Source organism: Pleurodeles waltl, chromosome 2_1, assembly GCF_031143425.1.
Source record: "Pleurodeles waltl isolate 20211129_DDA chromosome 2_1, aPleWal1.hap1.20221129, whole genome shotgun sequence".
NCBI classification, from domain to species: Eukaryota; Metazoa; Chordata; class Amphibia; order Caudata; family Salamandridae; genus Pleurodeles; species Pleurodeles waltl.
Window position 1 is genome coordinate 703,319,891 of NC_090438.1, and position 23,238 is coordinate 703,343,128.

General features: G+C 43.5%; 1 protein-coding gene across 1 annotated transcript in view; it reads right to left on the reverse strand.

Annotated features, from left to right (window-relative positions):
• The window catches only part of ABCA13 (ATP binding cassette subfamily A member 13), a 2,435,905-nt gene that overhangs the window by 1,638,888 nt on the left and 773,779 nt on the right, over nt 1-23,238 (reverse strand). The window contains exon 22 of the mRNA XM_069216941.1: nt 19,259-19,568. Coding sequence (XP_069073042.1) covers nt 19,259-19,568 — 310 coding nt within the window. The remainder of the gene's footprint in view (nt 1-19,258; nt 19,569-23,238) is intronic.

The window sequence follows — 23,238 nt, forward strand, 5'->3', positions numbered from 1 at the left end:
TCAGGGCTTTCATTAAAACCAGCAAGGGCCGTGCTATATTCGTTTTGCTTAACAACTAGCTATAAAATGTGGTCTTACAACATAGGCGTAAGAAAAAGAAAAGAATTAGCAGCACAGTAATCACCAAAAATGTATTAGTAAATACCATTCCATTTGTAAATATCACATTTCAAATGAATGTCACAATTATGTGCTTTATTTTTTGTTTCACAATTCTTTTAAAAGGGGAAACAGAACAGAAAGTGTGTTACAGCGAGTGGTACAATGCTGTAGTAATTCAACAAACCTAGGGCTCTTGCGGGAACTACAGGAACACCATGGGCCCAGAGGTCAACAGGGACACTTCAACCCGGAGCAAACAACAGGGAAAGCCGAGGCATGGGGTGGGGGGGGGGGGGAAGGAGGGAAGAGGGGACGGGAAAACTGGTTCTTGTGGGTGGTGGTGGGGTTTGGGCAGAGAGGACAAAGAAGGAGAAGAAGAAGGGAAGAAAATAAAAGAGGAATAAGAAGCAAATGGGGGGAATGGTGGGTATAGGGCATCAAGCTAGACAGAGGGAAGGGAGGGTCAGGAGGGAGGGAGAGGAAAAAGCAGATGAGGAGAGGAGGACAAGGGGGTGAAGAGAGCGGGTGAGTGGAGAAAAGGCTATGATGGTCCCTGCTACCGCGAGCCCTCTGCCAGAGGGTGGGGGGAGGGGACCAATAGGAAAGAGACTGACCCCAGAGGCTGGAGCAGTCTCAGGGAACCACGTGTCCCCAAGGGATAAGGGGGAGGGGAAGCAGCCAAGCCCACAAAAGCAGCACGGCCATTTTACATATAATTATATATATATATATATATATATATATATATATATATATATATATATATATAACTACATATTTATTTATCTTTTTATCTTGATGATATATTGGTAGTTAATACTGTGGATTCGATAACTTTCCAAGTCACTAATAAAATCACTATATAGTGATATAACTCTTTACATTTCAAATTCACTTGGATGCATCATGAGTGGAAACCAAGGCATGATGTTAAACATGGTTATCCAACCGCACTAGGCCTTACAACTGGTGACAAAAGGTCAAAGCGGAAATGGCTTTCAAAACAAAACTGTTTTGCTAAGAACGTGATAGTGCATTTTATCTATTTCTTTTTGACTGTTGTAAAGTACCACAGGCCTCCCGACGTTAGTCTTAGAGCAGAACAAGGTGACAATAAAGTTCAAAACTTGTAGGTGGATGACAGTCACATGCAAGGCAAGCAGTAGTGTCCGTTGCACCAAGGTGTAATGTTTTTGGCCTTAGTAGGCACATTTACATACCTTGTTGATAATTACTGAGAGGTAACTGCTGCTCCATGGCGTCTGACTAACAGGGCAAGTTCATCTAGACATGGTGGGAAAGTAAGTGAGCTAGATAGATGGGAAAGGTCCAGCTGCACACCAAGTTGAACAATTATGTTTTAGAGACTTTCTGAAGTATTTTTCTAGTCTGAGCTCTAACATTGTAGTATTCCAAAGAGAGGAACAGTGCCAGTGAGTGGATCTACCAATACATTTCATAGCTTAAGCTTAATGATCAGTAGTTTTTCAACAGTAAATTGACTTCTGGTAGGGAAGGAATTAGCAAAAAGGTTGCTAAGGTAGACTGGAGAGTGACCATCTAGGGCTGTGTGGATGAAGCAGAAGGTTTTGAAACAATCTATACTGGGAGACAATTTAGAGATTTCAGAGCCTAGCCTATATAGGATTGGCATTCCCAATCACACAGGAGTTGGGCTGCCTGAGTGTTGGAATTTTGTGCATAAACTGTGTGGGAGGTCAGCACAGAGGATACTGGAATAGTCAGGATGGGGCAACGACGAAGGAGATTTTCTAATTGAGTTTGAGGAATGGTAAGACTCTTCGAAGGAAGGGTAAGCTATAAAAGGATGATGTAGAAAGAGTGTTTATTTGGGTGTTGAAGGAGAGGTCAGGGTCAAATAACACATACAGCAGAGTTCTTCTCCAGAGTGCGTAGTGGGTCAGCCCAGAATATAAATCGTGAAGCTGGATTATCAAGGCCGATCAGTACAATTTCAGTTTTTTGTTGCTTTATGCAGGGTCAGTTTTCCTTCGTCAAAAGAAGTAACAAGCATGAGCAATGTGACATATTAGGAAAGTTTCCAAATCATCTTCTAGCTTTAGGTCAAAATGGGTGTCACCCGTGTACATATGTTAACCAGTCTTAAATGATGGCAAGCAGTGCTATATCAGCACTGAAAATCATAGGTGACAAGGATGAGCGTTAGGGTACTTTACATGAGATGCTAGAATTTCCTGAGGGGCAGGGGCCAACGTCACTTTGTGGTTGTGCTTTTTGGCAGAAGGACATAAACAACGAAAAAGTAGTTCCATTAATGCCAGTCAAGACTGCTGATCTGTCAGGAAGTTCTTGATGATCAATGGTATCAAATGCTGCCGTGAGGTTGAGAAGAATAAGAATGTAGGGGATGGCATGAACAAGCTCTCGCTGATGTTAAGTAGTGTTGTACTCGTGTCCTGTTTTGAACCGAAATGTAAATCACTTAAAAGGCTTCTCGAATTCATGTGTGAGGACAGTTGATGGTTGACAACAGACTAGTGTTTTTGCAACAGAGAGAAGGCCTCTGATCATAGCTGGAAACATTGCCAGGACTAGCAGAGTGCTCCTTTGAGGGCGTCCCTTGAATTGAATTTTCATTTTAATTTCTTTGAGGTGTTTATAGAGTGAGGGTGGAGATTCAGTGGGCCCTGGGGATTTTATTGTACGTTTCTGTTTGCAAAGTTAAGAGTGGGTGTGGATTGTGGATAATATTGATAAAGTATCATGGTGAAATATTACTTGGATAACTACAAAAGGAATTATGAGAACTCAGAACAGTGGAAAGAAGTATCAGCGATATTTACAAAGGAAAAGGGACAGAACATGTGGACTGAACTGAGGGGACGAGAGGATTATGAAATGACAAGATTCATGCAACAATTACAGTGAAATAATCAGAGATCAATGTGAGAGGCAACAGCGGTGTAAGCCTAGGCTGCATCAATTAAAGAATGTATGTGATGATACCCATTGCATGTGACTGACTTTAACAACCTGGTAGTTATCTCTAATGGAGTTTATCAGTATATCATTTTTCATTAGTGTTATGCATTGTTAGTGCTTCTAAGTTGTCATAAGATGAAAAAGTGCAAGTGCTATCCATTTTTCTGGTGAGCCCTCTTGATACCATTTTTATGTTTGATTGGGAAACCCTGTTTACTTTCAGGTGTCGGGTATGATGGGTTTTTATTTGTGTTTTTCTGTATTAGCTGAAATCCACCGAGCATTCTTCGTTATTTAAATATTTCTTTTTGGCAGTTTTATATAATGCAAACTAGATCTGATGGAAGTCGATGCACTTTATATAATAAACGTTACCATATAGAAGCAATTTAGGGCCTGATTTAGATATTGGTGGGTGGGTTACTCTGTCACAACAGTGACTGATATCCCGTCCACCGAAATTTAAATCCCATAGGAAATAATGGGATTAAGATTTCAGCGGAAGGGATATCCCTCACCGTTGTGACAAAGTAACCCATCCGCCAATATCTGAATCATGCCCTTAGCTATGTTACAATCTGTTATGCTGAGCATAGGTTTCAAGGTGCAAGTTACAGTCAGGCAGACTCTTTTGTATTATGGCATTTTGTGTAAAAATGTTCATGTCGTCCATGCTGTTTCCTCAGCCCCTTTGTTCTGGACCATTCTAAGTGAACACAACAATTAATGCTTCAAATGGAGTGACATTGCTGGTTGTGGGTGTGCAGATGTATAGTCTATCCCTTTACCGAACTAAGTAGGGTTCCAGTAGAGTCCCACTCCGTATCTCAGAGGTTCTAGTCTATCTCTTGAAAATAAATATTTATTCATCATTAGACTGGCAAAGTTGAAGTTGGTGGAGTATTTTGTGGAGCAGTATCTTAAATATGGTGAGTATGAAATGGTATCTACTTCTTTCTAAACCTGTCAGATCACGATGCCGAGGGCAGCAGGATCTCTGGTAATCACAGGACTCTCCGGAAATTGGGTTCTAGCACTGCATCAAATGCACTGATTTAATAGAAAATGATGCCCCCCTTGCAGAATGTGATGAGGACCTCCTGAGCATCACATATCTGACGGATATTCATGAGCCTCGGGCTAAATAAGGGGTTTGATGAAGGGTTGGGGACCCAATGAATGGTGGGTCCCCCTTGAACCACAGGGGCTGCAGAGGCCTCACGTTGTGCCCCTGATCAAGTGAATAGTGCATCACCTATGGGTGGCTCTGCACTCCCGCAGCTGGTGGACACAAAACATAATATAATCAGCCTGTCAACAAGTCTGTAGTGCAGAGGGCAGTGCAGAGGGCATCATCAAAAGCTGCCCTGGTCTAGGAATCTGTAAAACTAGAACAAAGTACAGATGCAACATAGCCCTTAAATATACATTATAGAACTCCCCCAGCACGTATACTCCACTATCTAGTGCGTACACACTAGAGCTTTTAGATAGCTGGCAAGATTTGATGGCATCTGAAGTGTGCATACACTTCTTAACCCTGCCACATAAGCTAATATTGTCCTAAAGTGTCCACGTTAAGAGAACCATAGCGTTTTACCACACAAGCAATTTTGGAGGTCGTATCAGAAACTTAAAAGGTCGCAGGATTCGCTCCTTTCTTTGTTTTATTTGGAAGTGCCTTGTCCTAACTGCCCTATCCTACATCCAAAAAACGATTAATTATTTGTTTAAAAAATAGCTCAGTAAGGACATATTTTAATGTGTTGCTATACGGAATACTGTCTTTTGAAGGCCTGACAGTTCACCCAAGCTGCATTTGAGAGTTTACCGGGAGCTATAGTGCTCTCACCATAGTATGGAATGCCCCTGAAGCTTCCCTCTTCAGTGTGATTACACCATACCACATGAAGAAAACTGAGTTTATGAATCTAGAGTAGACCAGATATCAATCATCACACAGAGTGATGGTAACAGCCATGGCTTCATAAATTGTGATGTGTAAGAGGGTTCTATCTAATTAGTCCCTAAGGTTGTTTCACATTTAGCAACCGTGTCTTAGGAATTTTACTGTGAGCGAGCCTTACTCACAGTATTTAAACTAAGGGCCATATTTATACTTTTTGACGCAAAACTGCGCTAACGCAGTTTTGCGCCAAAAAAATTAGCGCCGGCTAACGCCATTCTGAAGCACCATGCTGGCGCCGTATTTATTCAATGACGTTAGCCGGCATTAGCCGCCGACGCTGTCTGGTGTGCGTTGAAAAAAACGACGTACACCAGGCAGCGCCGGCGTAGGGGGAAAATGGCGTATGGGCGTCCACAAATGGTGCAAGTCAGGCTGAGGCAAAAAAATCACCACAACCCGATTTGCGCAATTTTTTTACGACGCCCATCCCCCATTGAAATGACTCCTGTCTTAGCAAAGACAGGAGTCATGCCCCCTTGCCCAATGGCCATGCCCAGGGGACTTCTGTCCCCTGGGCATGGTCATTGGGCATAGTGGCATGTAGGGGGGCACAAATCAGGCCCCCCTATGCCACAAAAAAAACAAAAAAAATACTTACCTGGTCTTACCTTAATGTCCCTGGGGTGGGTCCCTCCATCCTTGGGTGTCCTCCTGGGGTGGGCAAGGGTGGCAGGGGGTGTCCCTGGGGGCAGGGGAGGGCACCTCTGGGCTCATTCTGAGCCCACAGGTCCCTTAACGCCTGCCCTGACCCAGGCGCTAAAATCCGGCGCTAATGCGGGTTTTTTTGACCCGCCCACTCCCGGGCGTCATTTTTGCCCGGGAGTATAAATACGACGCATATGCATCGGAGTCATTTTTTAAGACGGGAACGCCTACCTTGCATATCATTAACGCAAGGAAGGTGTTCACGCAAAAAAATGACGCTAACTCCATGAACTTTGGCGCTAGACGCGTCTAACGCCAAAGTATAAATATGGAGTTAGTTTTGCGTCGAATTTGCGTAAAAAAAAACGACGCAAATTCGGCGCAAACGGAGTATAAATATGCCCCTAAGGGCCATATTTATACTTTTTGACGCAAAACTGCACTAATGCAGTTTTGCGCCAAAAAAATTAGCGCCGGCTAACGCCATTCTGAAGCACCATGCGAGCGCCGTATTTATTCAATGACGTTAGCCGGCGTTAGCCGCCGGCGCTGTCTGGTGTGCGTTGAAAAAAACGACGTACACCAGGCAGCGCCGGCGTAGGGGGAAAATGGCGTATGGGCGTCCACAAATGGTGCAAGTCAGGCTGAGGCAAAAAAATCGCCACAACCCGATTTGCGCCATTTTTTTACGACGCCCATCCCCCATTGAAATGACTCCTGTCTTAGCAAAGACAGGAGTCATGCCCCCTTGCCCAATGGCCATGCCCAGGGGACTTCTGTCCCCTGGGCATGGTCATTGGGCATAGTGGCATGTAGGGGGGCACAAATCAGGCCCCCCTATGCCATAATTTTTTTAAAAAAAAAATACTTACCTTGACTTACCTTAATGTCCCTGGGGTGGGTCCCTCCATCCTTGGGTGTCCTCCTGGGGTGGGCAAGGGTGGCAGGGGGTGTCCCTGGGGGCAGGGGAGGGCACCTCTGGGCTCATTCTGAGCCCACAGGTCCCTTAACGCCTGCCCTGACCCAGGCGCTAAAATCCGGCGCTAATGTGGTTTTTTTTGACCCGCCCACTCCCGGACGTCATTTTTGCCCGGGAGTATAAATACGACGCATATGCATCGGAGTCATTTTTTAAGACGGGAACGCCTACCTTGCATATCATTAACGCAAGGAAGGTGTTCACGCAAAAAAATGATGCTAATTCCATGAACTTTGGCGCTAGACGAATCTAACGCCAAAGTATAAATATGGAGTTAGTTTTGCGTACAATTTGCGTCGAAAAAAACGGAGTATAAATATGCCCCTTAGAGTACTAACTACCAGTGTTCTGATTAGTACATTTAACTTACCTATACGTTCCTAGTATATGGTACTATGCATACCCACGGCGTGTAAGTTAAATGTCACTGGTGGGCTGCAGCACATATTTGTGCCACCACTAAAAAGAAAAAGCAAAGCATGTCTTCAGCCCTATCCCAGCAGCCTCTGTTTACAGTTTTAAAACTGAAAATTCGACCTGGCAAAATGTTTATTTTCCTTGTTTATAATAAGTCTCTCTAAGGTAGGGTTACGTGCTCATAAGGCAGGGTGCATGGTATTTAAGAAGTGGAATCTGTGTTCTTACGTTTTTCATGTCCTGGCAGTTAAAAATTCACAAAGTCATTTTTCACTGTGGCAAGGCAGGCTCTCCCAAAGGAAAGCACTGAGTTAATTATAACCACCTATAGTGCATAATGTCAGTTTGGGAATAGCTAGAGCCCTTGTTCACGGACTGAAATTAATAGGAATGTAAAATTCAATCTGATGTTCAAGTCTTATTTTAAATTACTATTTTTGAATTGTCACTTTTAGAAATTTGGCATTTTCCTGCCGAACGTCTCTAGTAGCCCTTTCAAAGTTATCCTCAACTGTTACTTGGCAGCCTGCTGGAAAGAATGAAGGGTTTCCAGGAAAGGGAACACAATGTCCCTGGCTGGGAGGAAGTGTGGCTTCCTCCGGACTGGATGGCCCAGGGGATGTGCCCTTCAACTGCTTCAAAGGGACAACTCCTGTCACAGGCAGATGTAACTTACCTCTGCTGTCCAAGTAGCCAGAGTGGCACCAATCCCAGTGGGCGAAAATATGTTCCAGAACTGGTTTACTGGGGAAGTTCCTCATTTCCTTAACCATATTTCGAGGGCATGCCCAGAGGTCTCACCACGGGAAGATATATTCTGTCTTGTTAGTTATTGGCAGAGCAGGGATAATTTAGGGCCAAACCCCAAATAAATTATGTCAAAGTGGGTAGTGCTGCCCTGGGAAGTGTTTCCATATTGGACAGGGAGTTTGCCCCACCCATAAGCCAGTGCCAGGCATAAAGGTGACACCTCTGGATACCTCCTGCAGAACACTGCTGGGGCTGAGGAAGACAGAAGGAGGACCAATCCAACCCAGTGGTTAATCACCCGTGAGGATGGCGCTGAGAGTGCAGCTGCAGTGGGCTCAGTTGAGTAGGCAGGTTTTTGAGTCCTTTTCCGAATTCAAGCAGAGATGATGAGGTGGGAGGTAATTTCAGAACTTCCCGGCAAGGTAGGAGAAGACGCGCCCTCCACTGTTGCTGCAGGAGATGTGGCGGTATAGGAGAGGAAGAGGGAGGAGGAGTGTAGGTGTCTGGAAGGAAGGTAGAAGTTCAGTCGGTGGTTGATGTATGCTTGTCCCTGGTTGTGGAGGGATTTGAAGGTGCGGATCAGCATCCTGAACTGGCATCTCTTCTGAATGGGGAGCCAGTGGATCTCCTTGAGGTTGTGGGTAATGTGGTACCGTTTAGGCACTAAGAGGAGTCTGGCCGCTCAGTTCTGTATTGTTTACAGTCTCTTGAGGTGGTGCAAAGTGATTTCTACATAGAGTGCGGTGCAGTACTTCAGTCGGCTGGTGACCAGAGCTAGTGTGACAGTATACCTGGGGTCGATAGGGAGCCACTTGAAAACTTTGTGGCGCATGCAAAGGGTGAAGAAACAGGCAGATGAGACTGCATTGATCTGTCTCCTCATGGTGAGCTTACTGTCCAGAATGATGCCAAGGTTGCCGGTGTGGTCGATCAGAGTGGGTGAGGGTCCTAATTTGGGGAGCCAACAGCCATAGTTCCATGAGGAGGTGCAGTTCCTGAAGATCAGCATTTCAGACTTGTCTTTGTGGAGTTGTAGACAGCTGTCTCACATCCAGTCAACAATGCTTGTCATGCACCTGCGCAAGTTGGTCAGCATGGCAGAGGGGTCTTCTGATAGTAAAAGGATGAGCTGGGTATTGTCAGCGTAGGATATGATGTTCAGTCCATGCTATCTGATATCATTGGCCGAGGGAGTCATGTAGGTGATGAACAAGGTAGAGATGAGGGACGAACCTTAAGGGATGCCGCAAATGGTCTTCTTCGGTTCCGAGGTGAATGGAGCAAAGCGGATTCTTTGGGTTCTTGAAGTGAAGAAGGCGGTGATCCACTTGAGGGCGTCTCCTTGGATTCTAATGTTGTGAAGCCTTTTGATCAGAGTGTCGTGTGATTCTCTGTCCAAAGCTGCTGAGAGGTTCAGGAGGACCAGGACTGCTGTTTTTCCTTGATTGAGAAGAGATCCGACGTCATCTGTGGCTGCAATCAAGGTGGTTTTGTGCTATGGTTGGTGCGGAATACGGATTGAGAAGTATCCAGAAGATTGTTCTCCATGTGTTCTGTGAGTTGGCAGTTGTTGGCCTTCTCATGGATTTTGGCAGGAATGGGGAGCAGAGATTTGGGGCTGTAGTTTTTGAGTTTGTTGGGGTTGGTGGATGGTTTTTTGAGTAAGGGCTTGACTTCTGTGTGTTTACATTCTTCCGGGAAGGTGGCCTTGGGGATGAATGTGTTGAAGGTCATGGTGAGCTCGCTGCTGATAGTATTACTCCCGAGATAAGAAATGTTGTGGGGCAGAGGTCAGTGGATGGAGTTTATGATGGCTGAGGTGTCTTGCATGGTGAGCTGCTCCCAGGTGGTGAGGAGGCAGTTGTGTTCCTCATTCATGGGGGTGAAATGGCTGAGTATGTCAATTGGTTGGGTTTTCCATTTCCTGTAGATGGTGGAGATCTTGTTGTGGAAGAAATCTTCCATAGAGGACCAGAGTTTCTGTGAAGGGGTGATAATGTCTTCTGTGACTGAGAGACTGCAGAACTCTCTGACGATGTTGAAGAGTTCCTTGCTGTGGTTGGAGCTTTCTTTGATTTGGTCTGCCAGTGCACTCTTTTCATCTTTTTCAGAGGTTGGTGGTATTGGTTGAGAGCTGTTTTGAATGTTGTTTGGTCCATGGGCTCCATGCTGGTGCACCATTTCCTTTTGAGTGATTTGTAGGTGCGCTTCATGGTTCTTAGTTCTGTAGTGTGCCAACTGGCTTGCTTGGAGGACCTCTTGAGATTGGTGGGTTTGCTGGGGGCGACTCTATCTGTGATCCAGACAGAGATGTTCTTGACTGCCTGTTCTAGGTTAGTAGCGATGTGAGGGTGGGAGGTGTTTGTCGGTCCACTGGCTCTCTGAGACCTTGTTCCAGCTGTGGTGTAAGGTTCTGGGAGGTTTGGGGGTGATGCCGGGGATCCTGAGATGGTGAAGTGGACAATGGTGTGGTCAATCCAGGTGAGACAAGTGACATTGCTGTACTTGATTATTTTGCTGGCTGTGAATATGGGATTGAATGTGAGTCCTGTGATGTAAGTTGGGTTGGTGACAAGTTGGATGAAGCCGATGTTGCTCATGCTTTCGCAGAGATTGACGGTGTTGATAGATATACCTTTTCCTTTAAGTAGGCCCTTAAGAACTCATAGGGCAGTGTGCAATGTATTTTAAAAGTAGGACATGTGTTTCTCAGTTTTACATGTCCGGGTAGAAAAACTCCTAAATTTGTTCTTCACTATGCTAAGGCATATCACTCCCATTGGATAACATTAGGTTGCCTTGTTACATTTAATAAGTGCTAACTTTTGATTGGGAGCAGGGAGAAATGTCATGTTTGGGTCAGATCAATTGTAATGTAAAAACCTCTATAACTGTAAAGTCATATTTTATATTATAATTTTGAAAATGCCACTTTTAGAAAGTTGGCATTTTCCTGTCCAAAAGCTTCTAATGTCTTCTAGGTCTTTCCAGCTGCTTGGGTCTAATAATGGCTCCTCCATTGAAGATGTATATTGGGCCCAGACAGTGAACAATAGTAGACTAGATGTGGGCAGGATAGGCCATCCTGCCAGGATTGTTGGGGCAGAGCTTGTCCCTGTCCCATCTACATTTCAAAGGGATTGCCTGCACCACAAACAAAGAAACCTAACACTGGTTTCTTGTGACACCAGGGGACATATTTACAAAGAACTGGCGCATTGGCTCCAATGCACCAATTTCCTTGCACTGCCCCGTGCCCCCATAATGGCACCATGGTAGCACTGTATTTACAATACAGTGCACCATGGCGCTCGTTTGCACAGCTGCGGCAAACTTTTGGTGCAGTTGTAGCTCTTTGCTGGAGTAGCTCCAAAAATGTTGACGCTAGTCCAGCAAACCTCAGGGAGGCCTGTAGGATACAGCACTAGCATCAGTTTAACGCCTACCGTGGGCAGGCATTAAAAAATGATGCTAGAATGGGGCTGTGAAATTTTGTATATTTCACTGTGCGACTTTTTTGGGCCTCTCTGTGGAGAAACGCCTCCCTTGCATACATTATACCTGGTGCTGGTATAATGTGGCACAAGGGTTTATAAAGTGGTACAATGGTACCTTTAAGCAACTTTGTAAATATGGTGCAGGGTGAGGGCCTGTTTAGCGCCACCACAGAGTAAAAAAAACTGATGTTACGGTGGCGCTAAGGGAAGCAAGATGCTTGTAAATATGCCCCTAGATGTCTTTGATTCTTGGCAGGGGAAGAGAAGAACTCCAGAACCAGATATGAGGGTAGCCTAAAGAATTCTCCCTCCTCAAAGGATGGCACCTGGTATAAATATTGGAACCCCCCCAAGCCACTGTTCAGTACATTCCTGGACCTTTGGGCATTACAGTGGAAGGATTGCCTTGCTTCCCAGAGGGCTGACCTGCTGCTTGAGGCTTGCCTTGTTCTCCAGAAGACTGCTCTGCTGCTTGAAGCCTGCATTGTTTTCTAGAGGGCTGCCCTGCTGCCAGAGGCTAGCTTTGTTTCCCAGAGGACTTCCCGGCTGTTTGAGGCCTGCCTTGTTTTTCAGAATACCACCCTGTTGCTTAAGGTTTGACTTGTTTCCCACAAAACTGCCCCGCTGTTTGAGGCCTACGCTGCTTTCTACGAAGGAAGACTGAACAGGCTCCCTTCATACCAGGCTACCTGAATGACTCCAAGGGGCAGTTGGCTGGCCTCCTGTTAGAAGCTACAGGGACACAACAATCACCAGAGGCCTCTCTGCAACCGTTCAGCTAACCTACTGCAACTGCCTGGATCTGCAACTGGACGTGTCTGAGCCCTCCTGGCCTCTGCTAGAGTGAATCTGGGATCCTCAAGAGGTGCATCCCCCAGTTCAGGACTCTTGGCTGGCATCAGAGTGTACTCCTATATAAGAAAAGAAGAAATGCTGAAGTTCTGGACACTTCATGTCGGACTTTTAATAGGTTCGTTTTTCATATGGACTAACGTGGTCCCAGTATCCAGCCCATGCTCCATTGTGGTCAGCCTGAACTTGTGACTTTCTGCCAGACTACCACAACCCGATGACTAAGAGTGGCGCATTATGATTTTTGTAACTATACTTACCTCAAACTATACAATTATGCTTCTCCAGTTCTACTGATTGGAAGGTTGATGTTTTGGTGTCATTTTATTTATTCAATTTTACTCCAGATTTCTAAACTGTCTTGTGTTGTGGTTTTACTTTATTACTGTTGGTGAGCTGCATACATGCTTTACACAGTGCCTCTAAATTGGACTTGACTACGTTTGTGCCAAGCTACCAGAGGTTTAGTTACTGACTTTTGTGTTCACCCTAACAAGGATTGTGGTTGTTGCTTGAGTAGGGTTTTCACCATCTTTAATCAATGACCCATCTCTTACAGCTGGGACAAAGAAACATTTTCAAGGATTTTTGCCCAAATAACCATAACCTACCAACAGACAGCTGCGGAGCCACAGCCACCAATGTCATACGGCTAGTCGTTTTTAACATGCTGGTTTCCCTGGTGAAAGAATCCTGGCTTACAGAAAAGTTTGAAGTTCGAACGCAGAAATCTTCCTTAGGTGAAGGCACCAAAAGTGTCCAACCAGAGGGATCAGGCAGCTGTGACTGCTAGGGGCAGAGCTGAGGCTCTCGTGGAATCTCATTGCGTAGTCAACTTGGAATCACCTTAGAGGATTATCCCAGAATGCTATGCAGGAGGGATGACACAGGAGTGGAGTGATGGTGTTGCACCCTAGGAATAACTAGGGATGCGTGGCTTCTATAACTTTCCAACCACACTCACAAACTCCTGCACAATAGAGAAATAGGTGCGATGACATTAGACCTGGAAATAATTACACTAAAAGAATGTTCAGCTTTATTAGCTTTGACAAGCCTGATAATACCACTGCAAGGATGGACTTTGACTCCAGCTGACCACAAGGAATAAAATGGGTCTTTGCATGGCCAGTCAGACTGGCTTCCTTATGCCTCCTGAGGAACAGTTGGGAGAATGTACCAGCTACAAGACCCTGAATGGTTCATTTGGACAGTCTTTAAACTGGCCATTGACTCTGCTACTGACACACTGGTGCCCTGCAAGACAGTAAGAAGGCAAAGGGGTGTGGGGAGTATTTCAGGGAACATTTCTGCTTACCAAATGTGGAGTTGTTGTTGAAGATGCCCAAATCTGGTGCATGAAGCCTTAAAAACCAAGCTTCCTTTAAAAAACACATTTAGAGGCCAGGAGACCAGAAGAGGATGCGTCTGGTGGCTAGCGTGCCCTGCCGTAGGCAACATGAAAAAAATCCTTGAAAAAACAACCCTAGGGCCTGAGATACAACCTTATCCTCTGGGGGGGCCAAGCAAAGGAAGAAACATGTGTTGCTTTGCTGTAAATCTTTTAATTCCCCCTGGCATAGGCTAAATCCTGGGGTTTGAACAGCATCCATTGTTATTATGGGTGGTTGGAATGTTTCAGGCCCCCTATCCTAAGCACAGATTTGCCCCCAAGGACAACCAGCTCATCTGGGGCCAGCATCTCTATCCCAAGATACTGGAAGGAATTCCAGGCCTGGACATGTCCCTACCCCAGTGCCTGTGTCTGGGATTATGGGCTCATCTGCCTCTTGTTTCCCTGTTTGTGCTGCTCATGGGCAGAGGAAGTGTACAACTCCTGCCCACAGAAGAGAAACTGCTCTTGCCAGGACAGAGCACAACCAAGGATGTGCCAGTTCCTCATGGAGCGTAAAAGGTGCAAGGGTGCATGGGGAGGCAGAAGAGGCTACGGGGGACTTAGGACTCCACCCACAGCCTCAAATAAACCCCACCATGCAGGTGCCCAATTGGGCACCGGCACTTGGACCAGAAAGACCATAGCACACTGACACGTACTCACTGTCAACCTCTCCGCCACGCCACTAAGAGCTACTAATTAAGTATTTACAAGTCCAGCATAATCCTCCATGAGGAGGCTCAAATTTGAACATCTGCTCTTTGTAGTGCCCAAAGAAGGGGCAGGGGCACTATTAACAACATTTGAAGCGTATTTGGAGACTCTATGATGTTCAGCAGTCTACTGCCCCCTTGTAGGTTTTACAAACCAACTTCACCTCTGTGATTAAATCCCTGACTCCAGGATAGGTTTACTTTATATTCAATCACACCTAGAGCTGGAGCATTTGCTCATGCATTATGATCGGTCGTATAACTTCAGTAGCAGTCTAACTAAAGTGAAAGAAAGATTCAGAGATACGTTTTGAATTTCAATGCTATGCTTTATTGAAAAGATTGATGTTGATAATGCAGTGTTTTCCATGGTAATAAATGCTTTACAATATTGGTACTTTTCCTGTTGAATACTGATGTAGTGACACCCTGACAAACACAACACACCATCCTTATTGACAGTGACCTTATATTGTGATGCTATAAGTAACATACAGTTTGTGGAGTTTATGGTCATAGGGTTCAGGACCTAATAGGGATATAGGATGATATGATGGTGAAACCAAAGGTATTTCCATCTACCTGATGTACATATTTGTAAGTTAATGCATAGTATTTAGTAGTGTATGCATAATGAAAGTACTTTTTCTTTCAAAAAGAGAACACCCAAAAGAATAATAATTTATTGGGTGTTCTTGTGGCCTACCAGCAAGCTGGGGTTATTAGCCCGCACCACCTCCCATCAGCAGGCCTTAGACTGCTCTGCTTTACCACCGATGTTAGCATATGGTACATGGGGATGGATGTACAATGCTTTTTTCGGGTAGCAAGTGGCCTGATTCGCAGCATCAGACTGTATGCGACCAGAAAAAAGCAATTCTGGATGTACAGACCCCATTTTGGGATTTGGTAATCCAGTACAGGATCACAAAATGTTTTTGTGAGTCGCCATTAGGAAGGAGCATGCCAAGGGCCTCCTTTACTAATAGCGAGTCGCAGGGCCATGCAAGATTGATTTTGTGACTGTGAATACGGTCACAAAACATTCACAGTTACCACAAACTTCAAGTTGGTGGTAACCCATTCTCAAATGGGATGGGGTGCCCACGGGATCCCCTCCCCTTTGTGAATGTAAACGAAAATACTTTTTCAGAACAAGTAGTGGTCCCACGGACCACTCTCTACTTTGAAAAAATCAAAAGAAAACTTTTCCTTTTTTTCTTTGAAATGCATTCTGTTTTCCTTTAAGAAAAACTTGCTGCATTTTTAAAAATCTGCTTTATTTAAAAAGCTGTCACAGACATGGTGGCCTGCTATCCCCAGCATGCCACCATCCCTGTGAGCGCGGCCATTCCCAATGGGGTCGCAAACTGCTACCTACCTCATAAATATTGATGAAGTAGGTCTTTGCGACCCCATTGAGAATCATTTGTAAATTTAATTTTTGCAAGTCACGAATTGTGAATCGCAAAAAGTACAATTAAATGGTCATACATCTGGGCCAAGGTTCCCAGTAAAAAGCGAATTGCATATTTATTACTTGCAAATGACTCACGTGCATCACAACTAATAATCAAATTTCTTGCAAGGAAGCCTTCAAAAAGCTAAAGGTAGGGCAAGACAGAACCGTAAGGCATGATGGTCTGCAACACTAATATTCTTATTCCAAACTAATGACAAACAATAGGGATTGACCATGTATTGAATTCACAGCCAAATCGGGCCATTAACCAAAAATATGATAGGGATAATGCATGCTTTGGAAACACATAGAATACTGTAAATTAATATTTGCATGACAAAAAAGAGAACAATGTGACATTTTCGGAGATGTTCCAGAAGTTGATCTGAGGAAAAAACAAAATGCTCTGAAAGCTCAGCCTAACATGTACATCTTAACGTGTAACGGTATATTCAAATTATCTAAAAATAAAGGCGTAGGAATGACGGATTATCTGGATAAAGTGATAACATGTTTACCAATGTCCCAATAACATTGCCATTTACGTCTGTCTCCAATATATATTTTTACTGTTCACATCCCACCATCATCAGGATGGGCAATCAACACAATCGCCCAAAAATTGATAAATATTAGAAGTTATGCTCTTGTTTTGGGCAAATATTTCTCTTTTATTTTCACTGAGCAAGAAACACAATGGGGCTCATTCCGAGATTGGCGGGCGGCGGTCGCCGCCCGCCAAGCGGGAACCGCCAGAAGACCGTATCGCGGTCAAAAGACCGCAGCGGTAATTCTGAGTTTCCCGCTGGGCTGGCGGGCGACCGCCAGAAGGCCGGCCGCCCGCCCAGCGGGAAACCCCCTTCCACGAGGATGCCGGCTCCGAATGGAGCCGGCGGAGTGGAAGGGGTGCGACGGGTGCAGTTGCACCCGTCGCGATTTTCCGTGTCTGCCACGCAGACACTGAAAATCTATGTGGGGCCCTGTTAGGGGGCCCCTGCAGTGCCCATGCCAGTGGCATGGGCACTGCAGGGGCCCCCAGGGGCCCCACGACACCCGTTCCCGCCAGCCAGGTTCTGGCGGTGAAAACCGCCAGAACCAGGCTGGCGGGAAGGGGGTCGGAATCCCCATGGCGGTGCTGCTTGCAGCGCCGCCGTGGAGGATTCCCTGGGGCAGCAGGAAGCCGGCGGGAAACCGCCGGCTTCCCTTTTCTGACCGCGGCTTTACTGCCGCGGTCAGAATGCCCCCGGAAGCACCGCCAGCCTGTTGGCGGTGCTTCCTCCATCACCTACCCTGGTGGTCACAGACCGCCAGGGTAGGAATGACCCCCAATATGTTCATTGCTTAATTTTAATTTCCTGAGGACCAGTAGATAACAACTATTTACATTTCCTAGCACTAACGTTTTAGGAAAATGAAATGTATGGTTCTAGTACAGGCCATAAAACAAATATGAAGAAAATCTAAGCTCACTTTAAATTAATCAGTTGTTAATGCTTGATCTCTTATAGGTAAACCAGTCACCCTACTCCATTAACTAACAATCAAAGTAAAGTGTAGGGTTGTTGAAACTGTTGGCCATTTCTGCTCACAAGTACCATCACTTGTTTTTATTAAACTTTAACAGAGATAAAATACAGCTCAGGAGATAAGAAAAAAAACTTGCAATTGGTCGCCTTTTTCATCAGTGAAGGATGCGATTCACAGTGATTTATTGAAAACCATACGCAAGAGTTTCCTTTGGCAATTTTAGAAAAATTTTTTATCTCTCCTATAATATGCTAGTTGGGGCAAAGGAACATTGTTTACAAGGAGGCTTAAATTAATTTTTAAATCTCTGAATCATGGTTAAACAATTCTTTCCATTTTAAGTGACCGCCATATTTACACTATTATAAAGCACATTTTCAAATTTACCTAGTAACTCTAGTATGGCTGCTTCAGCAACATTTGGTTTTTAATTCTGAATTCCTCAGGTGAAGTCCACAGTTATCAGACAACACACGAATGTTTTCAACTTGTTAATGATATCTGGAGCAGTATAGTTACGATACCTATTATATTAATATTGAGAGAAAACATGTACGCTCTACTATATACTTTAAGAATAATTTATAACACTGAAAGAGCATTAAATCATATTAGATGTACTTTCGGCACAGTTCACTGGTTATTTGGATTCAAATATTGGTTTACTAGGGCACCTTGGGCATGTTGTTCCAAGAATTTTATTTTTTATGAAAGATCACATATAGAGGGTGAAGACAAGATATAGATTTATGGACGTTTACCAAAATATATATTATTTTCTTTACTGCTACAAGTAGCTATGTTAATTGATTATGTGTATGATATAGAGTTATTTTGCACCTAAAGTGAGAGTTGCAATTATAATATTATTGTTAATTTTGAGTAAGTAATTCATAAACACTGATTATCATGTTCACTTCCTTGGCTCAAATAAACAAAAGGAAGACAATGCATTACAAATTAACACAGCTGGTTAAGCCTACTGGCTAAATCAATAAATCTTTTCAGACCAATTTATTGTGTCAAAGAAATGTTACCTTTCAAGACGGTAAGAGAACAATTTCTCATGTTTGCTCCCTATTGCCTCTATTTTTTAGTGCATCCCTGAAGCATGGATCCTTTCCCAACTGTCTCAAGGAAAGCTAGATCTCACCTAGTTTGAAACTAGGCCCACCTAAGGTAAAACGGGTCGTGGGTTGCTTGTGTTCCAGTGCATGGAAGACCCGGCCTGGCAATTTGGGCAGGACTGTTCCCAGTGAAGCAGATTCAAGACTGATATGTATATGAGTGGGTCCAAACTGAGGAGGCATGGTGTGCAAAATAGTGATGGCCTTGGAAGTGGTCCGAGTAAATGATAGTGGCTGAAATTAATTGAAGCATTCCATCCATCACTTTTTTGTCTAGTTTAGTTTGTGACCCTATGTGGGACTGGTATACCCAGACGTGGGTCCTGTGCACACTATGTCAATGGAACCAAGCTATACCTGGCTGGTGATCCCTAACTAGGCTGAAACTGGCCCGGTGTTGCTTGTGTTCTGGTTCAGTTTGGGCTGGAGTTTTCCAGTGGAGCAGGATCAAGAATGATTTGCATATGGGTGGGTCAAAACTGGGGTGGCATGTCGTGTAAAATATTGATAAACTGGGATGAGGGCAGGCAATTGCTAGTGGCTGAGATTAATTCAAGCATTTCATTCATCATGTATTTGTATACTCTAGCAGAGGAAGTACATCAGTATATTTTCTATTAACCCCAAGACCTCAAAGTGCAATGGGATACACACAAAATATAGTGCTAATGCTGGATTGCATGTTTGTGATGTAAGTGATGCAATGTGGTACTTTTTGACAGCAGTGGCAGAAATTGAAATTAAAATGTACAGTAGGCATATCAGAACATGTTGCAGTGTTTAAAGGACATCTGAAATAGCAAAGAGACTGAAGTAAAACATGCAAGTACTAACTTCCAAATTGCATGGTATACTTACAAATCGCTGGTATGACAAGGGTATGGCATCGCCTGCACTTGGACTTCTGGCTCCAATAATTCTTTACCTGTCTGCACTGAAGTGATAGCTCTTTCCACCATGTCCTGCAGTGGAGCAAAGACATGATTGTAGGCAAACCCAGCAGCTGGCAGCTGTTGTGGGTGAGACTTCCACATGGGGTTCTTGGTGTTATCCGTTTTCATGCTATATACTACACTGGTCCTAATTGTGTAGAAGACATGAGGTGGGAGAGGGTGACTTGATTTGTGTTCCTCTCTGCTTTTGCTTGAAGAAACATTAAAAATTATACCTAGAAAGATTAAAACATATAGATCAAAGAAACGTATCAGAGATTCAAATTCAATTCACAACACAGAAATCATCTAACTTGAGAAATATTGAGCAAAAATGCTCACTTTTAACAAACCCAAATGTTACATTTATTTTATTTTAGCTACTGCTTGAAACTTCTGCAGTCAAATGACCACCTCCTATCTTACAATAAATACTATTGGTTAGCCTGTTGTATAAGCACTCTCAAGCTTGGCATTTACAGAAACGCCCTGTGGCAATTTGCCTGTTCTGAGGTGAAGTTCAAGTGTGCCTTACTGTGGTATCAGCCCTATTTGGGAGGAGAAGTTAAAGTTGCTTCCAGGTGATTTCTTCCAATTTCAGACAAAGAGTCCCAAATATTGGAAACACCAACTGAAGATCTATCCAAAGTATTAAGTAGGGTCAAGAAGGGCCTATGGCACAATATACACTTTTTTCACTTGAATCGACTGTCCCTTTCTTCTGTGGTGCTGACTTAAACTCAAGCTAGCATAACTTTACCCTCCACCACAATGTCTCTGTTATGCGCTCTCATCTCTCTGATTTGTCTCTAATCCACTTTCCTGCTAATCCTTCTCTTCCTCCTAAAGCAATCACTTTTTTATTATAGAATCACTGACTTGTACCCTAGTTAGACACTATGGGCCTGATTCTAACTTTGGAGGACGGTGTTAAACCGTCCCAAAAGTGGCGGATATACCACCTACCGTATTACGAGTCCATTATATCCTATGGAACTCGTAATACGGTAGGTGGTATATCCGCCACTTTTGGGACGGTTTAACACCGTCCTCCAAAGTTAGAATCAGGCCCTATGTAGACTAACAATTGTTGGTCCCAACTCTGCCGCCTCTGGTTAGACCTATAGATGCATTCCTTGGACCACGATATAACTGTACCCTTCAACTCCCAGCCTTATGCCCCCCACTCATACACATTTGTTTCTTAACAGTACCTTCTCTGTCACTTCTGGGTGAATTGCACACAATACATACCCTTGTTACTAACAGTGGATACTGGAATTTGGTCTATAATGCTTCAGGGCAGATCCTACAAGCTATATGTCCTGACTACTTTACAGTGAATAATGGGATCACAAACATGGTACTTGTGGGTGGGCCCCTCATGAAACCTGCCCTGGCTGCTTTACAGTGTTTACTGATTTCAGCAACTAGCGCTTTAGGGTGTACTCCTCATTGTACATATCCTGGTTGTTCAACAAGGCATACTGTGGTTAGGTCTTCTCAATGCTGGCAGTACCCCCCCATATGATATATTGTATATCTGCTTAACACTGCACACCAGCAATTTGGGCCTTTGTGACTCCTGAATGGACTCCATATGACATAGACCCAGGCGTACCTCATTCAATGCACTGATCGATATGTGTTCACACATTACCCACGCCTCATGAATATACACAGATGAATTCACTGCATCATGTTTGCACCAGTCTTTGAACCTCACGCATCTCACCCAACACGTCCCAAATAAGGCATAATAGATTCAATACCCTATCACTGAGGCACTCTGAAAGAATGTCCGGGGAACCCAGTTCGTGTTTGAATACTTCATCACCACATCGGGGACATGCAGTGCTACATAAATGGTACAATAAACCTTAATGAGAATCGGGGGATACAGTGATTTAGGAGGGTTCTCCGAATATGGCACATGGGAAATCAAAATTCATGTGACTGATTTCAGACTAGTCTATTTAACCTCATTCACTGCTAAGAAATATATAGACGGACATGTTTCACTATATACACAAAGCCATCCTTTTAATCTACTGTGTACCCACGTTTCAGATTTCTGCATTTCTTTCGTTTGCAAACTTGTGCATTCATTTTGTCTTGAACTTTACATTAACCCTCCCCTTTGGCTGTCTGCCTTCCTTCTACTTTGTTGTGCTTTATTGTTCCGCCTACATCTACCAAATAACGCCATAATTTATTCATTGAATTTTGAAATTGTGTATGGTGCAGGATTGCTAATAAATCTAAGTGTTCTGATATAACTGTCACACTACACAGAGAAAAACAGTCACTTAAATATTGAAAAAGTTGCCTTACAGGGTCTGATTCGCAAAGCATTGTTACATGAGTATTTCCTAAAGTGCACTGTTGAGACTGTGCCAGTCAATATAGAGTCTTAAATCTTCCAAAGCCTTTACCAATATAACTACTGATGAGACCAAAGGAGAAAATTCTACAAGTTCAATAATTCTTTCTTACACAATCCCGAAACAAAATACCTTTTGAGTTTCCCTCTATAAGAAAGTGTTACATTCCTGTGTTTAATGACATACTGGTTGTGCCCTTTCTTTTAGTATTATGTGATGTTTAAAAGCACAAAACTCACCTAATGCCTCATTGAATTCCTTCCTGTATTTCAGTTTTATTTTTTGTTACTTTTTCTGTACCCTTCTCAATGAGGTCAACCTAACAAAAAATTTCACTTTCTCGATACATGCACCTTCCCTTCTATACGCTGTCCTGCAAAATCCAATTTAGCCCAAAAATAGCCAATTAAGTTGTTTTTATGACCAGTATAAACGCCAGGGGATGTAGCCGGTGGATATAATTCCTTAGGTTTCCATAACTCGTTGATTATATCCTTCCTGGAATGGTGTCCCAAGCACATGAATCCACAAGTATAGCAAAAGGTTTTTCTTCAATATTGATTTCACATGAGGAAAATCTTTTTTCCATCTCCTCATTCTCTCAAAATGGTTTTGCGATCTTGTTCAAATGCTTTTGCTCCACTTATTCACTCTTTAGAATTTAAGATAACTCTCCTGATATTGGATTTGCATACTCTACTGATATGCCCTTTTTATTCCATTTCAATCATAATCTGTCAAAGCCAGGAACATTTATAAAAGTTCCTAGATGGGACATACTTACTAAAAGGTAAGTCAACATTTTTAGTACCATTTTTGTGATACACTCCTTTACTGGATTTATTGTTAATGACATTTTCATTTATAGCATTATTCCCACTTTTGGGGTGCTCTCTGAATTTCTGCACAAATTTCTGAGAGAGCCTTATGCAGTTGGAAGTCGCTATTGCTGCATGATATGACATATGAGCATTAGTCCATAATATTTATTTAACTTTATATTATTTGTCTTTATAAGAATTTGGTCGCAAAGAACCTGTATTAATTCCTATGCTCAATTCACAAGAGGATTCTAATGATCTCAATGTTAAACCATAATCCTCTACAGATTCTTTGTGCCCGGTTTTCTAGGTTAGAATTTAAACCTTTCAATGACTACATTAGTTTTCCTGCAATATCTTATGTTTATTTGCTTAGCCATATATTAGGTAACACCAATAGTTTTAGGATTAACTAAAATAGATAGATATTTAAAAGCTTTTAGGCCAAATATCCCTAAACAGTAACAATTTTCTTTCAGGCCTACAATCATCACCTTCTAGTACTTCCACATATGCTAAAAGACCGGCTACCCACATTTCCCAATCCAAGGTGTTCCCCAGGTTAGGTAGGAATGAGGGAGGAGGTACTATACTGGACAGCTAAATTATAAAGTACAATAACAAATGTAGTCAGCAATACCTAGATGTTCACTGAAGATAAAACCTTAAAAGGAAAACTATTCTTTTACACATATCGCTGA